This window comes from Cnephaeus nilssonii, assembly GCF_951640355.1.
Source record: "Cnephaeus nilssonii genome assembly, chromosome: 17".
Lineage (NCBI taxonomy): Eukaryota > Metazoa > Chordata > Mammalia > Chiroptera > Vespertilionidae > Cnephaeus > Cnephaeus nilssonii.
This window is the reverse complement of record NC_137088.1, coordinates 29414290-29433708: the sequence shown is the minus strand read 5'-3', so window position 1 is coordinate 29433708 and position 19419 is coordinate 29414290. Positions and strand designations below refer to the sequence as shown.

The following is a 19419-nucleotide window of genomic DNA, read 5'->3' as shown; positions in this document are numbered from 1 at the left end:
ATTTTTAGTAAGTATATAGTATTCTGTATCAAATTAATCCCCTATTGAACATTCATATTAAAATTTCTTTACTAATCTAAACCATGCTTGCATAAACTAGCTTGCAAATAAATTTTTTTTTAGAGCCATTGATATTTTTTATCTTACATTTCTAAAAATGGATTGGGTAGTCTAAAGGTATGCCATATGTTTGAAAGCTTTTAATGTGTCTTAAATGGTTTGCCTTTCACACAGCACAGTATGTGGCATTGCTTATCATACCTTTGGTTAATACTGTTAAATCTTTACTAATTTCTAAGTGGCATAAAATTTCATCATTATGTTCTGAAATATTGATCATTTGTGTTTCTTTTCTGAATTGGCCTATTTATCATCTTCTAGGCCAATTTTTATTTTTATTTTTCTAAGAAACAAATATTTTTATAAAATGATTTTTGTAGCTTAAACTTCATGGTCACTTTTGGAAATGTATTTATCAGTTGGACTTTTATGCTCTCTTCTTTTTAATGTTAGCTTTGTTTTATTTTCTTAAATTATATTTAGCATTTCTTCCACGGACTTGTTTTTAGTTCTGACTTCCTTAATTTTCTTAAAACATGCCAAAATTTTTCCAGAAACCCAGAATTAAAACATGAGTCACTGTTGAATTTCCTCCTCCAAAGTTTCTTCCCCTCTCTACTATATCTAATGAGATTCTAGATCTGATGAAATTTTATTTCACAGTGTCTTCTCTGTAATTCCTTCTACTATGTCTCTACTTTTAATATTTTTTGTTTTCCCTTACATCCTTTTAAATACTGCCAGGTTGACTTTTTTTAAAAAAAAACATCGGTTGCCTGTGGCATGTGCTCTGACCAAGTATCGAACCAGTACTTGATATGTGCCCTGACCAGGAATCAAACCCGCCAACCAACTGAGCCACACCGGCCAGGGTGCCAGGTTGACCTTTGCAAAAACTTGTTCAAATAGCAAGAAGTGTCTTTGTTTTAGGGAATGTTCTTTTGACTTACCTTACACCTAATATTTTATGTGTTTCCCTAATGATAGCCTTTTATTCAGTCAGATGCATATCTTTGTCCTTCTACACATGGCTTGTGCTTTCCTACTTCTACACCTTAGTCTATGATTTTTAAAAAAATATATTTTATTGATTTTTTAGAGAGGAAGGGAGAGAAATAGAGAGTTAGAAACATTGATGAGAGAGAAACATCGATCAGCCGCCTCCTACACACACCCCACTGGGGATGTGCCCGCAACCAAGGTCACTGCGGTGGGGAATGGGGATTTTTGTCTATTTTTCCAGTATCTTTTCTTGTTTTCATTAGCATGAAAGGACAAGTAAAATGTAAATGCCGTCTCAACTGATGCCACCACCTAAGCTTATCTTTTGCATAGGCAGCACTCTTGAGTAGGAGGGTCCAAGGGATGAGTCATTGCATCATGCCTTTTTGAGCTTGCATCATCTTCCCTTGGTAAAGAACCAGACTGTTGTGGCCTGGGATTCAAGGATAGGACTTTAGTCCCTGGAGTAAATGGATAATCCTACCTAATAAAAGGGTAATATGCAAATTAACCATCCCTCCATCACAAAGATGGCGGCGCCCATAGCCACAAGATGGCGCCCAGTCCTCTCAGCCCCACCGGAGTCCCCCAGTCTTGGGGGTGGGGGAAGGTGGCCACTGAGAGTGGGCAGTGTGAATGGCCTGGCGGAATGCTTGCTTCGTTGCCACGGCAACGAGGCAAGCGTTTCACCCGGCCATGAATGGGCCTCTGGCCAGGCCGGGGCACAAAATGCTTGCATCCTCGCCCTGGTGACGAGACAAGCATTCCAAGCCTGGCCACGGATGGGCCTCTGGGCAGCGGGCGCGGAGCAGCCAGGCTCCACAGAGAGCTACCGGCGCACGGATTCGTGCGCAGGACTACTAGTATATCCTATCTAATAAAAGAGTAATATGCAAATTAACCATCACTTCGCTACCCCCACAAGCCAATCAGGAGCGAGTATGCAAATTAACCCAACCAAGATGGCTCTGGCCATGGAGAGAGCAGGAGGGAGGCTTGGGTTTCCCTGGCGATGCAGGAAGCCAAGCTTTCTGCACACCCTGGCCAGCCCAGGCCTCTGCTTAAGGCTACAAAGTTTCAATTATAGAAGATAAATAAATCCCCTGCCGCCACTGAGCGAGCAGAAGGCTTGGCTCTGCTCCAGGCTACAAAGTTTCAATTGTAGAAAATAGATAAATCCCAGATACCAGGGCCGCCGCTTGGGTCGCCGGGGGGCATGGCCGGCCTGCAAACCACCACAGGCCTCTCACCCAGGCAGCCCCACGCCCCAAGGGAACCCCACCCTGATCCGGGACACCCTTCAGGGCAAACCATCTGGCCCCCACCCATGCACCAGGCCTCTATCCTAATAAAAGAGTAATATGGAGATTGACCATCACTCCAACACACAAGATGGCTGCCCCATGTGGACACAAGATGGCCAGCAGGGGAGGGCAGTTGGGAGGGACCAGGCCTGCAAGGGAGGGCAGTTGTGGGTGATCCAGGCCAGCAGGGGAGGGCAGTTGGGAGGGACCAGGCCTGCAAGGGAGGGCAATTGGTGGGGGATCAAGCCTGCAGGGGAGGGCAGTTAGGGGTGACCAGGCTGGCAGAGGAGGGAAGTTGGGGGCAAACAGGCTGGCAGGGGAGCAGTTAGACATCAATCAGGCTGGCAGGGGAGTGGTTAGGGGGTGATCAGGCTGGCAGGCAGAAGTGGTCAGGGGCATTCAGGAAGGCAGGCAGGCGAGCAATGGGAGCCAGCAGTCCTGGATTGTGAGAGGGATGTGCGACTGCCCATTTAGGCCCGATCCTGGTAGGTGGGATCGGGCCTAAACGGGCAGTCGCACATCCCTCGAGGGGTCTCAGATTGGAGAGGGTGCAGGCTGGGCTGAGGGACACACAGTGCCCCCCCCACACACATGCATGAATTTCGTGCACCAGGTCTCTAGTATATATAAAAAAGGCTAAGTGACCGACCATGTCTGTCCGACCGACTGTCCGGCTGGTACATGTGACGCACACTGGCAATTTAAAAATAAACATTGACTCGCACATGCACAATACATATAAAGCTCTCGCTGGCGCCAATCTAGACAGAGTAGGAATATTTCTACCTGAATCCATTTTCAGACATGGTCAGTTATATGTTGCTTTCTCTCAAGTTCGAAGAGCGTGTGATATTAAAGTTAAAGTTGTAAATGCTTCATCCCAAGGGAAATTAGTCAAGCACTCTGAAAGTGTTTTTTACTCTTATTGTGGTATACAAGGAGATATTAGAATAAGTTTAATCAATTTATCAGTCATTGTTTTTATCAATGTTGTTTTTATATCATGTCTTTGTTGTTATATCATGTTATTTATTAATTTGTTATTTTCATACAAATTTTTCTAATTTTTCATCTCTGACACTTCTATTATAAAGGACAAATAGCAATATTAAAATATTTCTTCTAATTAATTTCCTTTCAATGTGCATGAATTCGTGCACCAGGCCACTAGTTACTGTATATCACCGTCTAGATTTGTACTAGGAAAATCACTCTTCTGATAATGGGGGAAATTATAGATAGAACCTAGATAAGATCAAATGGGTTTTTGTTTTTTATCTATATTTTTTGCCACATTTATAACCAATGCTAAAAGCCTTTTGAGTATGAGAATTATGGGTATTTTACTTTTACACACGCAAACATTCCTAAACATACACAGGCTTATTTGTTGTATTATTATTATTTGTAATAATAGAAGGTCCAAAACAAAATAAATGTCCATCAACAAATTAATGGCTAAAGTAACATACATCTCTGCTGTGGAGCACTGTAGCTTTTAGAAAAGAATAAGACATTCTCTAGATCTTGATATAAATTAACTACAAAATATATTGATAATGAAAATAAGATGATGCACATCTGTGCATAAGATATCTTTTGAGGTCTTGCTTTCATTTCTTTAAATTGTTTTTTCCCCTCAATTTTTTATTGTTGAAATACATGTAAGATTTAACCCACGTAATCATTTTTAAGTGTACAGTTCAGTTGTATGAAATATATTCCTAATGTTGTGCAGTCATCACCACCATCCATCTTCATCTTAACTCCCCATTCTCTCCTCCCATTAGTCTCTGGCAATCACCATTCCACTTGTTGGCTCTATGATTTTGACTAAGTATCTGATATAAGTGGAATCAAACTATTTGTCTTCTTGTTACTAACTTACGTCATTTAGCATAATGTCCTCGAGGTTTATCCATGTTGTATCCTATGTCATAATTTTCTTCCATTTTTAGACTGAATTAATATTCCAGTGTACATGTATAGCACATTTGGTTATCCGTCCACCAATGAATTGCTTCCAAGTTTCAGCTATTATGAACAATGTTGCTAAGGGCATAAGGTTATACAGATTAACTTTTGAGACTCTCATTTCTTTCAGATATATACTCACATGTGTAAATTGCTGGATCACATGGTAATTCTATTATTAATATTTTGAGGAACTGCCATAATGTTATCCACAATAGCTGTACCATATTTTACATTCTCACCAACAGTGCACAAGAATTGCAATTTTTCCAAATCCTCCCCAAGACTTGCATTCTTTTTTTGATAGTAGCCATCTGCCAAGACTTGTTTTTTCTTTTTTTGATAATAGCCCCTCATAGGTATGAGGTGGCATCTCATTGTAGTTTTGATTTTCATTTCTCCATTTTTTAGTGATATTGAGCATCTTTTCATGTGCTTATTGGCCATTTGCTTGTCTTTGGAGAAATGTCTGTTCAAATGAGTCCTTTAACCATTTTCAGATATGTTGTTTTGTTGTTTTAGGAGGCTTTCTATATATTCTGGGTATTGATTTCATATCAGATATATGATTTGCAAATATGTTCTCCTATTCTGTGGGGCTTTTTTGTTTGTTTGTTGTTTTTTTTTACTCTTCATTGAATAATATTGGTACTCTTGTCAAAAAGTATTTAACCATGTATGTGAGGGTTTATTTCTGGGGTCTCTATTCTTTTCAATTAGTCTAGGCTTGCCTTTATGTTAGCACTACAGTTTTGATTTCTATAGCTTTGTAGTAAGTTTTGCAATCAGGAAGTGTGTGTGTCTTTCATTGTTGTTCTTTATTCAAGATTGTTTTGGCTACTCAACATCCTTTGAGATTTTCTATTAAATAAATTTTTTCTTTTCTATTTCTGCAAAAAGGTCATTGGGATTTTGATAGATATTTCATTGAATCTGTTGATCACTTTGGGTAGTATTGACATCTTAACAATACTGAGTCTTCCAATTTAGGTACATGGGATAGGGTTTCCATTTATTTATGTCTTTTAAAAATTTTACTTTTGCATTTTTTTTATCATGTTTAAATGTCTCTGGAAGGACATATAAGAATGAATAATATGTCATTCAAGAATTGGAAATTAAGACTCTAAGATATCATTACACATCTCTTAGAATGGCTGAAACTTAAAAATCTGACAATACCAATTTCATGGCAAGGATGTGAAGGAACAGGAATTCTTATTTTTTGCTGGTGGATAGACAAAATGGTACAGCCATTTTGGAAAGTAGTTTTGCAGTTTCGTACAAAGCTAAAAATAATTTTACCATATGATTCAGTAATCATCCTTCTAAGTGTTTATACTGCTTTGTTAATAACATCCACACAAAACCTTGTGTGTGTGTATAGTCGCTTTATGCCTAATTACCAAAAATGGAGACTGAGATGTCCATTATTAGGTAAAGGGACGACAATTGTGGCACATCCATACAATGGAATATTATTTAGAAATAGAAAGAAATTTGCTCTTTAGCCACTGGAAGACATGGATGACTCTTCAGTGCAAATTATTAAAGTGAAAGATGCCAGTTTGAAAAGGCTACACATACTGTGTAATTTCAATTATATGACTGAGTCTAAAAGACTATAGTGATGACAAAAAAATTTTAGTGTTTGTCAAGGGAAAATGGGAAGTTTGAATAGATGAAGCTTAGGGATTTTTTAAGGTGATGAAACTTTTCTCTATGATACCAGAATCATGCATACACAACACTATGCATTTGTTAAAACCCATTGAACTCTACAGAAAAAGAGTGAATTTTATGAATATAGATTGTTTAAAATTCACACACACGTGCACACACACATACTGATGGGAATATGTCAAATAGACATAGAAATGAACTAAAGCTCTCCCAATGGCCAAAGCTGAAACAAGTTGAACAAGAAAATAAAATAGTGTTGGAATTATAATCCAAAGTATAAAATAAATATTGATTAGCCCACATTAATATGAATGATTAACTGTATAACTGAGAATAGACAAATCTCCCATTCTGAAGGATTCCAAATAATATGTGTAAATATTTCTCCCTCAAGGGGATGGAGTATAATTTCCCATCCCTGAAATGTGGGTGCTTGTGGTAACTTTGTTTCAAATGGTATAGTATGGAAAATGGAGTAAAAGTAACTTTACAGTGGAGAAACTTGACAAACATCACCTCAACCAACTGATTAAGGTCAACATTAACAGTGATAAATTGTGTTGATAATATGTACTCTTGATATGAGGAACTTAAAAGTAACATTTTATCTCTCACATCTTCCCAAACCTACAGTTCCAGTCTAGTCATGGGAAAAACAAGAGACAAACCCAGTTGAGAAGCATAAATACCTGACCAGTAATTTCTCAAAACTGTCAAGGTTACCAAAAATCAGGAAAGTCTAAAAACCGTCACAGCCAAGAGTAGTTTATTTATTCTGGGCGGAGTCCTCAAAAAAGAAAAAGGTCATTAGGCAAAAACTAAGAAAATCTGAAGTATGGACTTTTGTTAATGTACCAGTATTGGTTCATTCAATTGTAGCAAATGTATCAGATAAATGGTAACTAGATGTGATGTATATGGGAATTCTCTGTACTGTCTTCACCATTTTGAGGGGATAAATATAAAACTTCTAAATAATATAATTAAATAAGCAGTAAGCTCATTGTGTGTAAATCCACACACAAAAGTGGTTGTAAGGCTATGTATTAACAGGAGTGAAAGTGTACTAAGAACACAGGAATGGAAAATGAAGGGAACAGGTACTGTAAGCTGGGGAGAAGCCCCTCCATGCTATGCATTGTAGTATTCCTCCAGTGCCCTCTAGTTACAAAGCCTAACACTGTAGCAGATGACAAAAGATAAATGTTTACAGGGTTCAGCACAAAGTGGGACAAATAAGGGTGGATTTGGAGGTGAGGGGCAATCTATATACACTGAGTGGCCAGATTATTATCATCTCGGAACACATAATAATCTGACCACTCAGTGTATATCCGATATAATCCTATATAATAAAAGGCTAACATGCAAATTGTCCCCTTGACCAGGAGTTCGACCAGCAGGCAGGCCGGCCAACCACCCATGTCTCCTCCCCCCCGCCCCCCCCCCCCCCAACACACACACACTGGCCAGATTATTATGTGTTCAGAGATCATAATAATCTGGCCACTCAGTGTATATAAAAGCCTAAGCGACTGGCCTACTGGCCGGTAGCTATGACACACAATGACCACCAGGGGGCAGATGCTCAACGCAGGAGCTGCCAAGTGATAGCAACTTTGCAGAGTGCCCTCTAGTACTCTGGGACCCCTCGGAGGATGGTAGACTGCCGGTTTTGACCTGAACCCCATAGGCCAGGCCAAGGGACCTCACCTGCCGGAGGAACCCCGCTTACTCCCCAGATGCCCTTCAAGCCCCGGCACCGCCCCAGGTGTGGCTGGCCTGGGTGGGACTGTGGAAGGTTGGCTCCAGGGGGTGTCCAGCCCATCTCGCCCAGTTCCATCCCACCAGCCACCTTCTAATTAATTTCCATTCAATGTGCACAAATCCATGCACCGGGCCTCTAGTAAATTAATAACTGAACAGGCCTATTATGACAATAAATCGCTCAAAAGAGAATATAAATACTGAGAAGAACAGATGCTCAAGAGTGAGCATGTCAAACTCAAAGGCTGACATGGGCCAAATAAAGTTTAAGTTTATGTGGGCCACAAAAAACAAAAGCTTCAATTTTCTTTTCTTTTTTTTTCTTTTTTTTTAATTGAGGTATTATATGTGTACATATCTTACCATTGCCCCCCCCCACCCCACACCCATACATGCCCTCACCCCCCAGAGTTTTGCGTCCATTGGTTATGCTTATATGCATGCATACAAGTCCTTCGTTTGATTTCTTAACCCCCCCCCACCTCTCCCTAACCTTCCCCCTGCAATTTGACAGTCTGTTTGATGCTTTACTGTCTCTGTATCTATTTTTTGGTTCATCAGTTTATAATGTTCTTTATTATCCACAAATGAGTGAGATCATGTGGTATTTTTCTTTCATTGACTGGCTTATTTCACTTAGCATAATGTTCTCCAATTCCATCCAGGTTGCTGCAAATGATGAGAATTCCTTCTTTTTTATGGCAGCATAGTATTCCATTGTGTAGATGTACCACAGTTTTCTGATCCAGTCATCTGCTGACGGGCACCTAAACTGTTTCCAAATCTTAGCTATTGTATATTGTGCTGCTATGAACATAGGGGTGCATATATCCTTTCTGATTGGTGTTTCTAGTTTCTTTGGATATATTCCCAGGAGTGGGATTACTGGGTCAAATGGGAGTTCCATTTTCAGTTTTTTGAGGAAACTCCATACTGTTCTCCACAGTGGCTGCACCAGTCTGCATTCCCACCAGCAGTGCACGAGGGTTCCTTTTTCTCAGCATCCTCGCCAACACTTGTTGTTTGTTGATTTGTTGATGATAGCCATTCTGACAGGTGTGAGATGGTACCGCATTGTTGTTTTGATTTGCATCTCTCGGATAATAAGTGACTTTGAGCATGTTTTCATGTGTCTCTTGGCCTTCCTTCTGTCTTCTTTTGAAAATATTCTGTTTAGGTCCGTTGCCCATTTTTTTATTGGATCATTTATCTTCCTTTTATTAAGTTGCATAAGCTGCCTGTAGATGTTGGATATTAAACCTTTATCAATGATAGCATTTGCAAATATGTTCTCCCATAGAGTGGGCTTTCTTGTTGTTTTGTTGATGGTTTCTTTTGCTGTAAAAAAGCTTTTTATTTTGATGTAGTCCCATTTGTTAATTTTCTCTTTAGCATCCATTGCCCTAGGGGTAGTGTCAGTGAAGAAGTTCTTTTGGCATATGTCTGAGATTTTGTTAAAAGCTTCAATTTTCATAGAAACATAGGTTTATTTCGATACAGACATGCTGAATACAAAGGGCTGAAATAAATGAGTAATCATTAACATAAAATAAGAACATTTTAATAAAAATTAATATTTTTTCTTGAACATTAACTGACTAGACACTGAATAACTGCACAAATTAATAAGCGTAACACAGATAAACCTATTTTTCTTGTTCTCTGAAAGCGAAATATTTGCTGTTGCGTACACCAAACAAGTCAGTCCAAGACTAACGACGTGGCAATCGGCTACTAAAATATTTGCTGCTAGTATTAGTGGAGAGCAATGGTGCACCTGCACCTAAGGCACGTAAGGGAAATGAATGCAACACTATTATGGTAATCAGTCATTAGCGAATGATGTTACTAATAATTATGTATAATAGGATATTGTAAAAATTTAGTTATGCAATTTTTATTAAAACGTTTCTTACATACCGTTATGTTCGTTGGGCTGCAAACATATTCGTTGTGGGCTGCGAGTTTGACATGCTTGCTCAAGAGAAACCTAAGGTAACACTAAACAGGTAAGGAATGTAGGAAGGGAGAAGGTATCTGAAATGAAAGGAAGATATTATGAGGCCTGTTGAGAGTTTCAAGAAATATTTATTACAATTAACAACATTAATTTCATGGGTGAGTTTGGCAAAGCAGCAGCCATGATGAGTTTATATATAAATTAAATTTATGCAAATAATAACAGCAACTGGAAGCAATTCTATTAAATTACCCTTCACTCTAAAGGTGAGGCATAGGTAAGGTGGTAGTTAGTGTTGATTTTTTTTTTTTAAACTGGTGGCATGAGCCCTAGCCAGGTAGCTCCGTTGGTTTGATTGTCCTCCAAGGTGCAGAGCACATACAAGAATCAATGATATGCCAAGGCTGCAGGTTTGATCCCCTGTCAGAGCTCACAGGAATCAACCAAATAATGAATGCATGGATGGATGGGGCAACAGATCAATGTTTCTCTCCATCTTTTCCTTTCTCTCCCTCTCCTCCCCCACTCTCTGCTTTCCCTCTCTCTAAAATCAATTTTAAAAATTCAAAAACTTGGGGCATGAGATGGGATGTTAATTGAAGAATGTAAACTCCAGCAAGGCAGGAATATTTACTTTGCTTATTTCCATATTTCCAGTACCTAGAGGGGTTCCTAATATGTTCAAATATATAGTTGTTGCATGACTGGCTAGGAAATACTTGTGCACTTAAGTAAAAGTCGAATATACAGTATTTCCAAGTAGTTTTATTGAGCAGGGTTTCTGAAGAAGGAGAGTATTGAGGAGGGTACAAAGAAGGATATGTCAAGAGGGGGACATGGTTAAAAGGTTCAACCTTGCCATTATTGTTGTACAAAATACTAAATCCTTTTTCTTTAACTTTATTTTCATGCCTTATATAAATTAACTTATGCTTTGCTGTTTGCGCTTTTTTATCACTGAAAACAAATTGTAAATCTTCCTTTGGTTAGATTATGTTTCTTGCCTTTAGTAAAGTATAGTGCTAACTACCTTTCACAGGATTACACATAATTTGAGATCATTCTGCCTAAAGCAAAGTATGCCTGCATTTATTTTTTTTTTTCTTCTTCATCTTTTTATTCAGTCTACAAATAAGAAACCTCGAAAATCTCCAGGAGAGAAGAGTAGAATTGAAGCTGGTATTAGAGGAACAGGCCGTGGAAGAGCTAATGGGCACCCTCAACAGAATGGTGAAGGGGAGCCTGTCACATTATTTGAAGTGGTGAAACTGGGGAAAAGTGCAATGCAGGTAAATTTTAAGTGTTTTTATTTTATTTATAATAGTCAATATAAAGTAATAGTCAATAATTTATGTGGAACTTGTTAGTATATAGATTGACATTTTATATACTCTTTTTTGAAATTTATAATTCTACTTTTCTATAAAATTCTTTATTGTTGAAAGTATTACATATGCCCCTCTTTCCCCCATTGACCCCCTCCAGCCTGTCCCCGCTCCTCGCCCCAGGCCTTCAGCACCCTGTTGTCTGTGTCCAATGGTTCTGCATATATGCACACAGGTCTTTGGTTGATTATCTCCCACCCATCCACTTTCCCCCGCCTTCCCTCTGAGATTCCGCACTCTGCTCCATGCTTCTGTGTCTCTGGATCCACTCTGTTCATCAGTTTATTTTGTTACTTAGATTATACATATGAGTGCAATCATGTGATACTTGTCTTTCTCTGACTGACTTATTTCACTTAGCGTGATACTGTCCAGCTCCCTCCATGCTGTCTCAAAGGGTAAGAGATTATTTTTTTTAACTGCTGCATATTATTTCATGGTATAAATGTACCACAGCTTTTTTTATCCATTCATCTACTGATGGGCACTTGGGCTGTTTCCAGATCTTAGCTATTGTAAATTGTGCTTCTATGAACAAGATAAGTGAAAATAATGACATAGCTATTAATAGTGCAGTATAACTGCAGAATATTGAGGATAAAAAGAAAATCTTGAAATATTTTATCAAGGAATACTTGACCTTGTTCTCTGACTACAACTCAAGTGATGTTGAAATACACAAATAAATTTCCCTTCTAAATTATGTTATACTTACAAAATATTTCGAGGAGCCTCCATACTGTTTTCCATGGTGGCTTTAACAGTTGGCATTCCCACCAACAGTTTACCAGAATTCCCTTTTCTTCACACCCTCACCAATAATTATTATTTCTCTTCTTTTGGATGATAGTCATTCTAACAGGTGTGAGTGATATCTCATTATGGGTTTGATTTGTATCTACTTGGTGATTAGTGATGTTGGCTCATCTTTTCATGTACTTCTTGGTCATTTGTATGTCTTCTGCAGAACCTGTCTATTCTGTTTCTCTGCCCTTTTGTAAAAAATATGTTTTTATTGATTTTAGAGAGAGGAAGGGAGAGGGAGAAAGATAGAAAATCTATGATGAGAGAGCATCATCAATTGGCTGCCTCCTGCACACCCCCTACGGGGGATCGAGCCCAAAACTCAGGCATGTGCCCTGAGGGGGGAACCAAACCGAGACTTCCTGATTCATGGGTCAAGGCTTCAACCATTGAGTTACATAAGCCGGGCATCTCTGCCCATTTTTTTTTTCAGATTATTTTTTTATATTAAATGTTAATTTATTAAATTTTATTCAGTATAGAAACACAATTGAATTTAATATAGAAAACAACTGTTATCTGTATGTTTGATTTTGTATCCTGCAACTTTATTAAATCTGTTGATTAGTTTTTTAGATTTCCTATATATAAGATTATATCATCTGTACACAGAGATTATTGTACTTCTTCCTTTCCTGTTAGGATGCCTTTTTTTTTTTCCCTTACCTGATTGCTGTGGCTAGGATTTCCAGTAATCTGTTGAACAGAAGTGGTGAAAGTGTTAACTCTTCTCTTGTCCTTGATCTTAAAGAAAAAGCTTTCAACCTTACTAGTATATCACTGAGTATAATGTTGGCTGTGGGTTTGTTATATATGGTTTTTATTGAGGTTGGGTATATTTCTTAGGTACTCTGTTTTATATCATGTTGCAATTGTCAAAACAAAAAAAAAGCTTTTTTGCACCTACTGAGAAAATCATATGATTTTTATGTTTCCTTGTGTTAATGTGGTATATCACGTTTATTGATTTACATATGTTGAATCAGTTTTGCATCCCAGGAACAAATCCTGTTTGATCATGGTGAATGCTTCTTTTAATGTGCTGTTGAATTTGGCTTGCTAATACTTTGCTGAGAATTTTTACATCTATACTTTCCATTCAGTATCATCTGACTTGGTTATGTGTATAATACTGGCCTTATAAAATGAATTTGAGAGGGTTTCCTCCTCTTTCATTTTTTGGAAGAGATTGGTTTGAGAAGGATTGGCATGAATTCTTCTTTCAATATTTGATAGTATTCACCAGTGAAACCATCTGGTTCTGGCATTTTCTATTTTCGGGAGGTTTTTGATTACTGATTTAATCTTCATAGCAGTAATCAGTCTGTTAAGATTTTATATTTCTTCATGATTCAGTCATAGTTTGTTGCTACGAATTCATCCATTTCTTCTAGGTTGTTTAGTTTGTTGGCATATAATTGTTCATACTAGCTTCTCATGATACTTTGTATTCTGTGGTATCAATTTATAATATCCTTTCAGTTCTGATTTTATTTGAGTCCTCTTTTTTTCTGAGTAAGTTTAGCTAAATGTTGGGCAATTTTGTTTCTTTTCAAAAATCCAGCTCTTAATTTCATTGATCTTTTCTATTTATTTCTCCTCTGATCTTTATTGTTTCCTTCTGCTATGTTTGGGCTTAGTTCTTTTTCTAGTGCTCTGAGGTGTATAGTGAGGTGGATTATTTGAGGTCTTTTTTGTTCCTTAATATAGGGACTTATTGCTGTAGCCTTCTTAGAAATGCTTTTGCAGTATTCAATTGGTTTTAATATGTTGTGCTTCCATTTTGTTAGTTTCAAAGCATTTCTTGATTACCCGTTTTATTTCTTCTTTGACTCATTGGTTGTTCAGTAGCATTTTGTTTAATCTCCACATTTTGCGATTTTTCAATTTTCTGTGTTACTGATTTCTAGTTTCTACCATTCTGGTCAGAAAAGATACTTAATATGATTTCAGCTTTAAATTTGCTAAAACTTGTTTTGTGAAATATGTGATTAATCCTGAAGAATTTTTCATGTGTCTTCTGCATCTGTTGGATGGAATGCTCAGCATTTGTTCTGTTCCATTTGCTCTGAAGTATGTATGGTTCAAACCCAACATTTTCTTCATTTTATTTCTATACTAGAGGCCTGGTGCATGAAATTCATGCACGGGGGGTGGGTGCCCTCAGCCCAGCCTGCACCCTCTCCAATCTGGGACCCTTTGGGGGATGTCCAACTGCCGGTTTAGGCCCGATCCCGGGGATTTGGCCTAAACTGGCAGTTGGACATCCCTCTCACAATCCTGGACCACTGCTCACCTGCCTGCCGGCCTGGTCACCCCACGCAGCCTGCTGTTCAGTCGTTTGGTTGTCCCTCACTAATCCCCCTGACAGCCTGGCCGTAGGCAGCCATCTTGTGAGGGCGTGAGGATCATTTTGCACATTACCTCTTTATTATATAGGAGGATGATCTGTTTTTGAAAGTGGGGTATTGAAGTTCCCTAATGTTGTATTGAGGTCTGTTTATCCCATCTATTAGTATTTGCTTAATATATTTAGGTGCTCTGATGTTTGGTGCATATCTTACCTTATAATAGGCAAATATGCAAATTGACTGCACCTTCGCTACGCCCAAGCCACGCCCATCAACCAAGCCACGCCCACCAGGAAACCGTTGCAGGGACGTTGGGGTGTGGCGGAGCCTGCACAGGATCGCAGGAAACCACTGGGAGTCGGCTCCTGCGATCAGTAGCAGGGACGCTGGGTGCCGCGGAGCCCAAGGTCAGGAAAGCCTCGGGCACCAGCGGGGAGCCTGCACAGATCGCAGGAAACCACTGGGGGTCGGCTCCTGCGATCCTTAGCAGGGATGTTGGGTGCGGCCGAGCCCAAGGCCACTGCCCAAGGCCAAGCCCCGACCCTGAAAGAAGGCAGAAGGCAGTGGCCACAGCCAAGGCCTGGGTCCCCGGTGCGGGCAGAAAACTGGTGCAGGCAGCCAGGTGAATGAAGGTCTATTGCACGAATCTTCGTGCAAACGGGCTACTAGTACACATATAATAGTCTGTTTTATGCTAATAACAATTCAACTTTGATTAAATATAAAAAGAACCCTTTTATTCCCCTTCCCTTTTATGTTTTTCGGTCATTTTTGTTTGTTTCTTTTTAATCTTTATTGTTCAGATTATTACAGATGTTCCTCTTTCCCCCCCCCTCCACTGACAGTCATATGGTTACTCCCTCCCTTGTAGATAACTGTTTTTCTCTTGCTGCTTTTAAGATTCTTTCTTTGTCTTTTGCCCTTGGCATTTTAATTATGATGTGTCTTGGTGTGTTCCTCTTTGGATTCTTCTTCTTTGGGGTTCTCTGTGCTTCCTGGACTTGGAAGTCTATTTCTTTCACCAGGTAGGGGAAGTTTTCTGTCATTATTTCTTCAAATAGGTTTTCAATATCTTGCTTTCTCTCTTCTTCTGGCACCCCCATAATTCGGATATTGGTATGCTTGAAGTTGTCCCAGAGGCTTCTTATACTATCTTCATATTCTTGGATTCTTTTTTCTTTTTGCTTTTCCAGTTGGGTGTTTTTTGCTTCTTCGTATTTCAAATCTTTGACTTGATTCTTGGGAGCCTCTAGTCTGCTGTTGAATCTCTGTATATTATTCTTTATTTCAGTCAGTGTATGCTTAATTTCTGATTAGTACTTTTTCATATCCTTGAGGGTCTCACTAAATTTCTCAGAGGTTTCTAGAAGATTCTTGATTAACCTTATAACCATGGTTTTGAACTCTGTATCCAGTATTTTGCTTTCATCCATTTCTTTCATTTGTGACTTGTTTCTTTGTTTCCGCATTTTGGCTGCTTCCCTGTGTTTGTTTCTATGTACTGGGTAGCTGCTAAGTCTCCTTGAGTTGATAGAGTGGTAGATGTCCTTGTTTGGTAGATGTCCTATAGAGCCCAGTGGCTCAGCCTCCCCAGTCACCTGAGGTGGACGCTCCTGGTGCAACCCTTTGTGGACTGTTTGCACAGTCTTGTTGTAGTTAACCCTTGATTGCTGTTGGTATCACTGGGAGGAATTGACCTCCAGGCCAATTAGCTGTGATGACCAGCTGTGTCTACACTGGAAGATCTGTTGACGCAGGAGACACCCTTATGAGGCAGGACTTGCTTCAGTGGGGCTTTGGTGCTCACTGAGTCTGCCCCATGAGTGTGTCTCTTATGGATGTGAAGAGTTGTAATCTGGTATGGTCTCATTCTGACCACTGGGTACACTGGCTCTTGGATCTCCAAGGAGGTGCAAGGTCAGCCACTGTCTGGGGCTGCCCAGCAGCAGCTTCAGAGACATCTGCAGATTCCTTCTCTTTGTGTGGGATTTGGAAGTGCCCAGACGAGGCCCAGCTGTGAAGCAAGGCAGGCTGCTGCTGCCAGGCCTTGGACCTTCTTTTGGAAGCTCTGGGGATCTCTGACCCAGGTGCAGTTTGACAGGTTTTAGGCGGAGAAAGGACAGGCCATTCATATGCAAAAGCCGATGCACACAGCTTGGGTGGGGTTGTAAATTGGGTGGGGCGGGGTCTCTGGGAATCACCAGGGCAGAGCAAACAGCAATTGCTGCCAGTCAGCCCTGCATTGGAGAGGCCCCCGGGTCTTGGTGTCCCGGGTCTCCATGTCCCATGCCCCTGCGCAGGAACAATGATAGCTTCGAAGCACCTCTGAGAGAAAGCCGCCCTCGCCTTCCTGTCCTGATGTCAGACAGTCCAGTTTCTCCCCGTATGTGTCTGGGTCCCCCAGAGTCTCGCCTGGAACTGTAGTTCAGAGCAAGTGGGAGCTTGTATCTCCCTCCTGATTAAAAGAGCAGCACATCCAGGTGCCAGCACTTTCCGCGCCTCCGCACCTCTTACCAGTCTCAATGCACTTTCTTCACCTGTCTAGTTGTGGAACTTCCACAGCCAGCTTTCCCACGGTTCTGGGTGGTAGTTGTTCTGCCTTTTAGTTGTAATTTTGATGTGGTTGTGAGAGGCAGCAACTATGCTGCCATCTTGGTTCTCTCCCCTCAGTTTTCCCTTCAGTAATTTTTTATATTGTGTATCCATTAACAAACTATTGAAGGTATTTTTAATATTTTTTTTCTTCAACAATTATACCAGAATTAGGTAGTTAACAGAGCACCATATCACTTACTATATTAGGGGTTCAGAATCTGACTATATGCTTATATATCATCCCATTCTCCTGGCTTGTAAGGTCTCTGGTGAGAAATACACTGATAGCCTTATTGGGGTTTCCTTTGGAGACAATTATTTTTTCTCTTGCTTTAAAATTCTCTCTTTAGTTTTGGTTCAGAGAGTTTTGTTCTTATGTATCTTGAAGAATAATGTTTGTTTGTTTTGTTAATCCTCATAGAAGGATATTTTTTCCATTGATTTTTATAGAGAGTAGGAGGGGGCAGGGAGGGGGGAAGAAATAGAAACACCAATGTGAGAGAGACACATCTATTAGTTACCTCCTGGACTAGCCCCAAACGCAGGTTTGTGCCCTTGACTGGAATTGAACCCACGACCTTTCGGTACATTGGGCGGCACTCTAACCACTGAGCAACACTGGCCAGGGCATGTGTGTGTGTTTTTTCAATTGATTTTAGAGAGGAAGGGAGAGAGATAGATACATCAATGATTAGAGAGAATCATTGATTGGCTGCCTCTTGCATGCCCCCAATTGGGGATCAGGCCCACAACCTGGGCATGTGCCCTTGACCGGAATCGAACCCGGGACCCTTCAGTCCCCAGGCCGATGCTCTATCCACTGAGCCAAACGGCTAGGGCAGGAAGTATGTTTTTGATTGAAGATTTGAGGTGACCTATTTGCTGCATAATGTTGGATGTCCAAATCTTTCTCCAGGTTTGGGAAGTTCTTTGCTATTATTTCTTTAAATAAGCTTTCTATACCTTTTTCTCTGTCCTCCTGGGACTCCAGTGAAGTATATGTTATTACTTTTTTATGATGATATATCATAATTTCTGTAGGCTTTCTTGATTTTTTTTTCTTTTTTGCTCCTCTGATTGGATAATTTCAGCTGATCTGTATTCTAGTGCAGTGATTCTACTTTCAGTTTGTTCAAGTCAGCTGTTGAAACTCGATTGAATTCTTCATTACAGTCATATATTCTTCAGCTCCAAAATTTGTTTAGTTCTTTCTTGTGTTTCCTATTGCTTATTGAACTTCTCATTTGTTCTTGTATTTTTTATATCATTTTAATTGTTTATCTGTGTTCTTTTGTAGCTCTCTGACCATCTGTAGAACAGTTTTGAGTTCTTATTCAGGCAATTTCTGGATCTGTTTCTTTGGCCTAGTTACTGGAGATGTACTATATTCCTTTGGTGGAGAAATATCTCTCTGATTCTTCTAATCACTGTGTCCTGCTTTTGTGTCTGCACATTTGAAGAAGTAGTACCTCTTCCAGACTTTATAGACTGATTTCCACTAAGGGAATTCTTTCACCTGTGGTAAGGGCATACTGGACTATGCTGTGACTTGAGTCTAGTGGTGCAGAGTACTAAATGCAGGGGCATGTGGCAGCACTGGGTCTGGCAGAGAATAGGGGTTCGTGATGTCTCTTTGGCTCATGCCACTTGGGTCCACAGCATTGACTGTGTGGTTGTTGGCGAGCAGTGTAAGCAACAATCTGCAATTGCTGCAAGGGTTGTCGATGTGTTAGGCAGCACCTTCAGATCCAGTAGCTAGGGATGAAGTCAGTCAGTGATGGTGGTTGGAGCCAGTGGTGTGCAAACACTCAGCTGTGGTGGTCAGCTGCAGACACTTACATAGTGGCAGAGGCCAGTTGCATACACACTTGTAGTGATGAGGGCCAGTGCAAGTAGCAAGGACTGGGACTAACTGGTTTCAATGGCAGCTATAGAGGCCCTGGTTAGCATCCTCTCCTGTGGTTGCCAGGTCTCTCTCCCCAGACATGCACACTACAGTGGAGACTCATGACAGGTTATGGTGTGTAGGTACACAGCTTGGAGGGGGTAGTTATAGGTAGGCATGGTGATGCTGGCTAGTTACAGAAGACAGAGCCTGATTTGGGCCTACAAACAGTGACAGGGTACCTTGGCTGTCAGTGCACTCATTGGTGTCTGCATACCTCCTCACCCCCCTGCATTTGCACTGCAGTGAAGGCCAATGATTGGTATCAGGTTAGTGGTGCAAAGCCGGAGGGGTTACTCCTGAGCATTGGCACAGTGGTGGTGGTGGGGATGGGCACTAGGCTGGTATCTTGTAATTGTGAAGCTGCAGAATCCCAAGTTGGCTTTGAGCCATGGCTCCCATGGTGGTGGGGTGTTGGGTGACAGGCTGAGGAAACTGGATTATGACACTTTTGCAGCAGTAGAGTTCATGGATGGCTGAGGGTGCTGTCCTACAGTGGCAAGAGAAAGGAGCAGGAAGGACTCCAGTAGCTGGCATTTGTGAGTGCAAATACCTCTGGGAGGAAAGGAGACAAGGCTTCAGTGGTCCT

At 40.4% G+C, this 19419-nt stretch overlaps 1 protein-coding gene across 5 annotated transcripts in view; it reads left to right on the top strand.

Annotated features, from left to right (window-relative positions):
- Positions 1–19419, top strand: part of STAG1 (STAG1 cohesin complex component) — a gene marked incomplete at its 3' end in the record, with an annotated part of 343841 nt that overhangs the window by 118900 nt on the left and 205522 nt on the right. For all 5 annotated transcript variants that reach the window (XM_079794806.1, XM_079794805.1, XM_079794802.1 and 2 more), the window contains exon 4: positions 10875–11039. In XM_079794806.1, coding sequence (XP_079650932.1) covers positions 10875–11039 — 165 coding nt within the window. The remainder of the gene's footprint in view (positions 1–10874; positions 11040–19419) is intronic.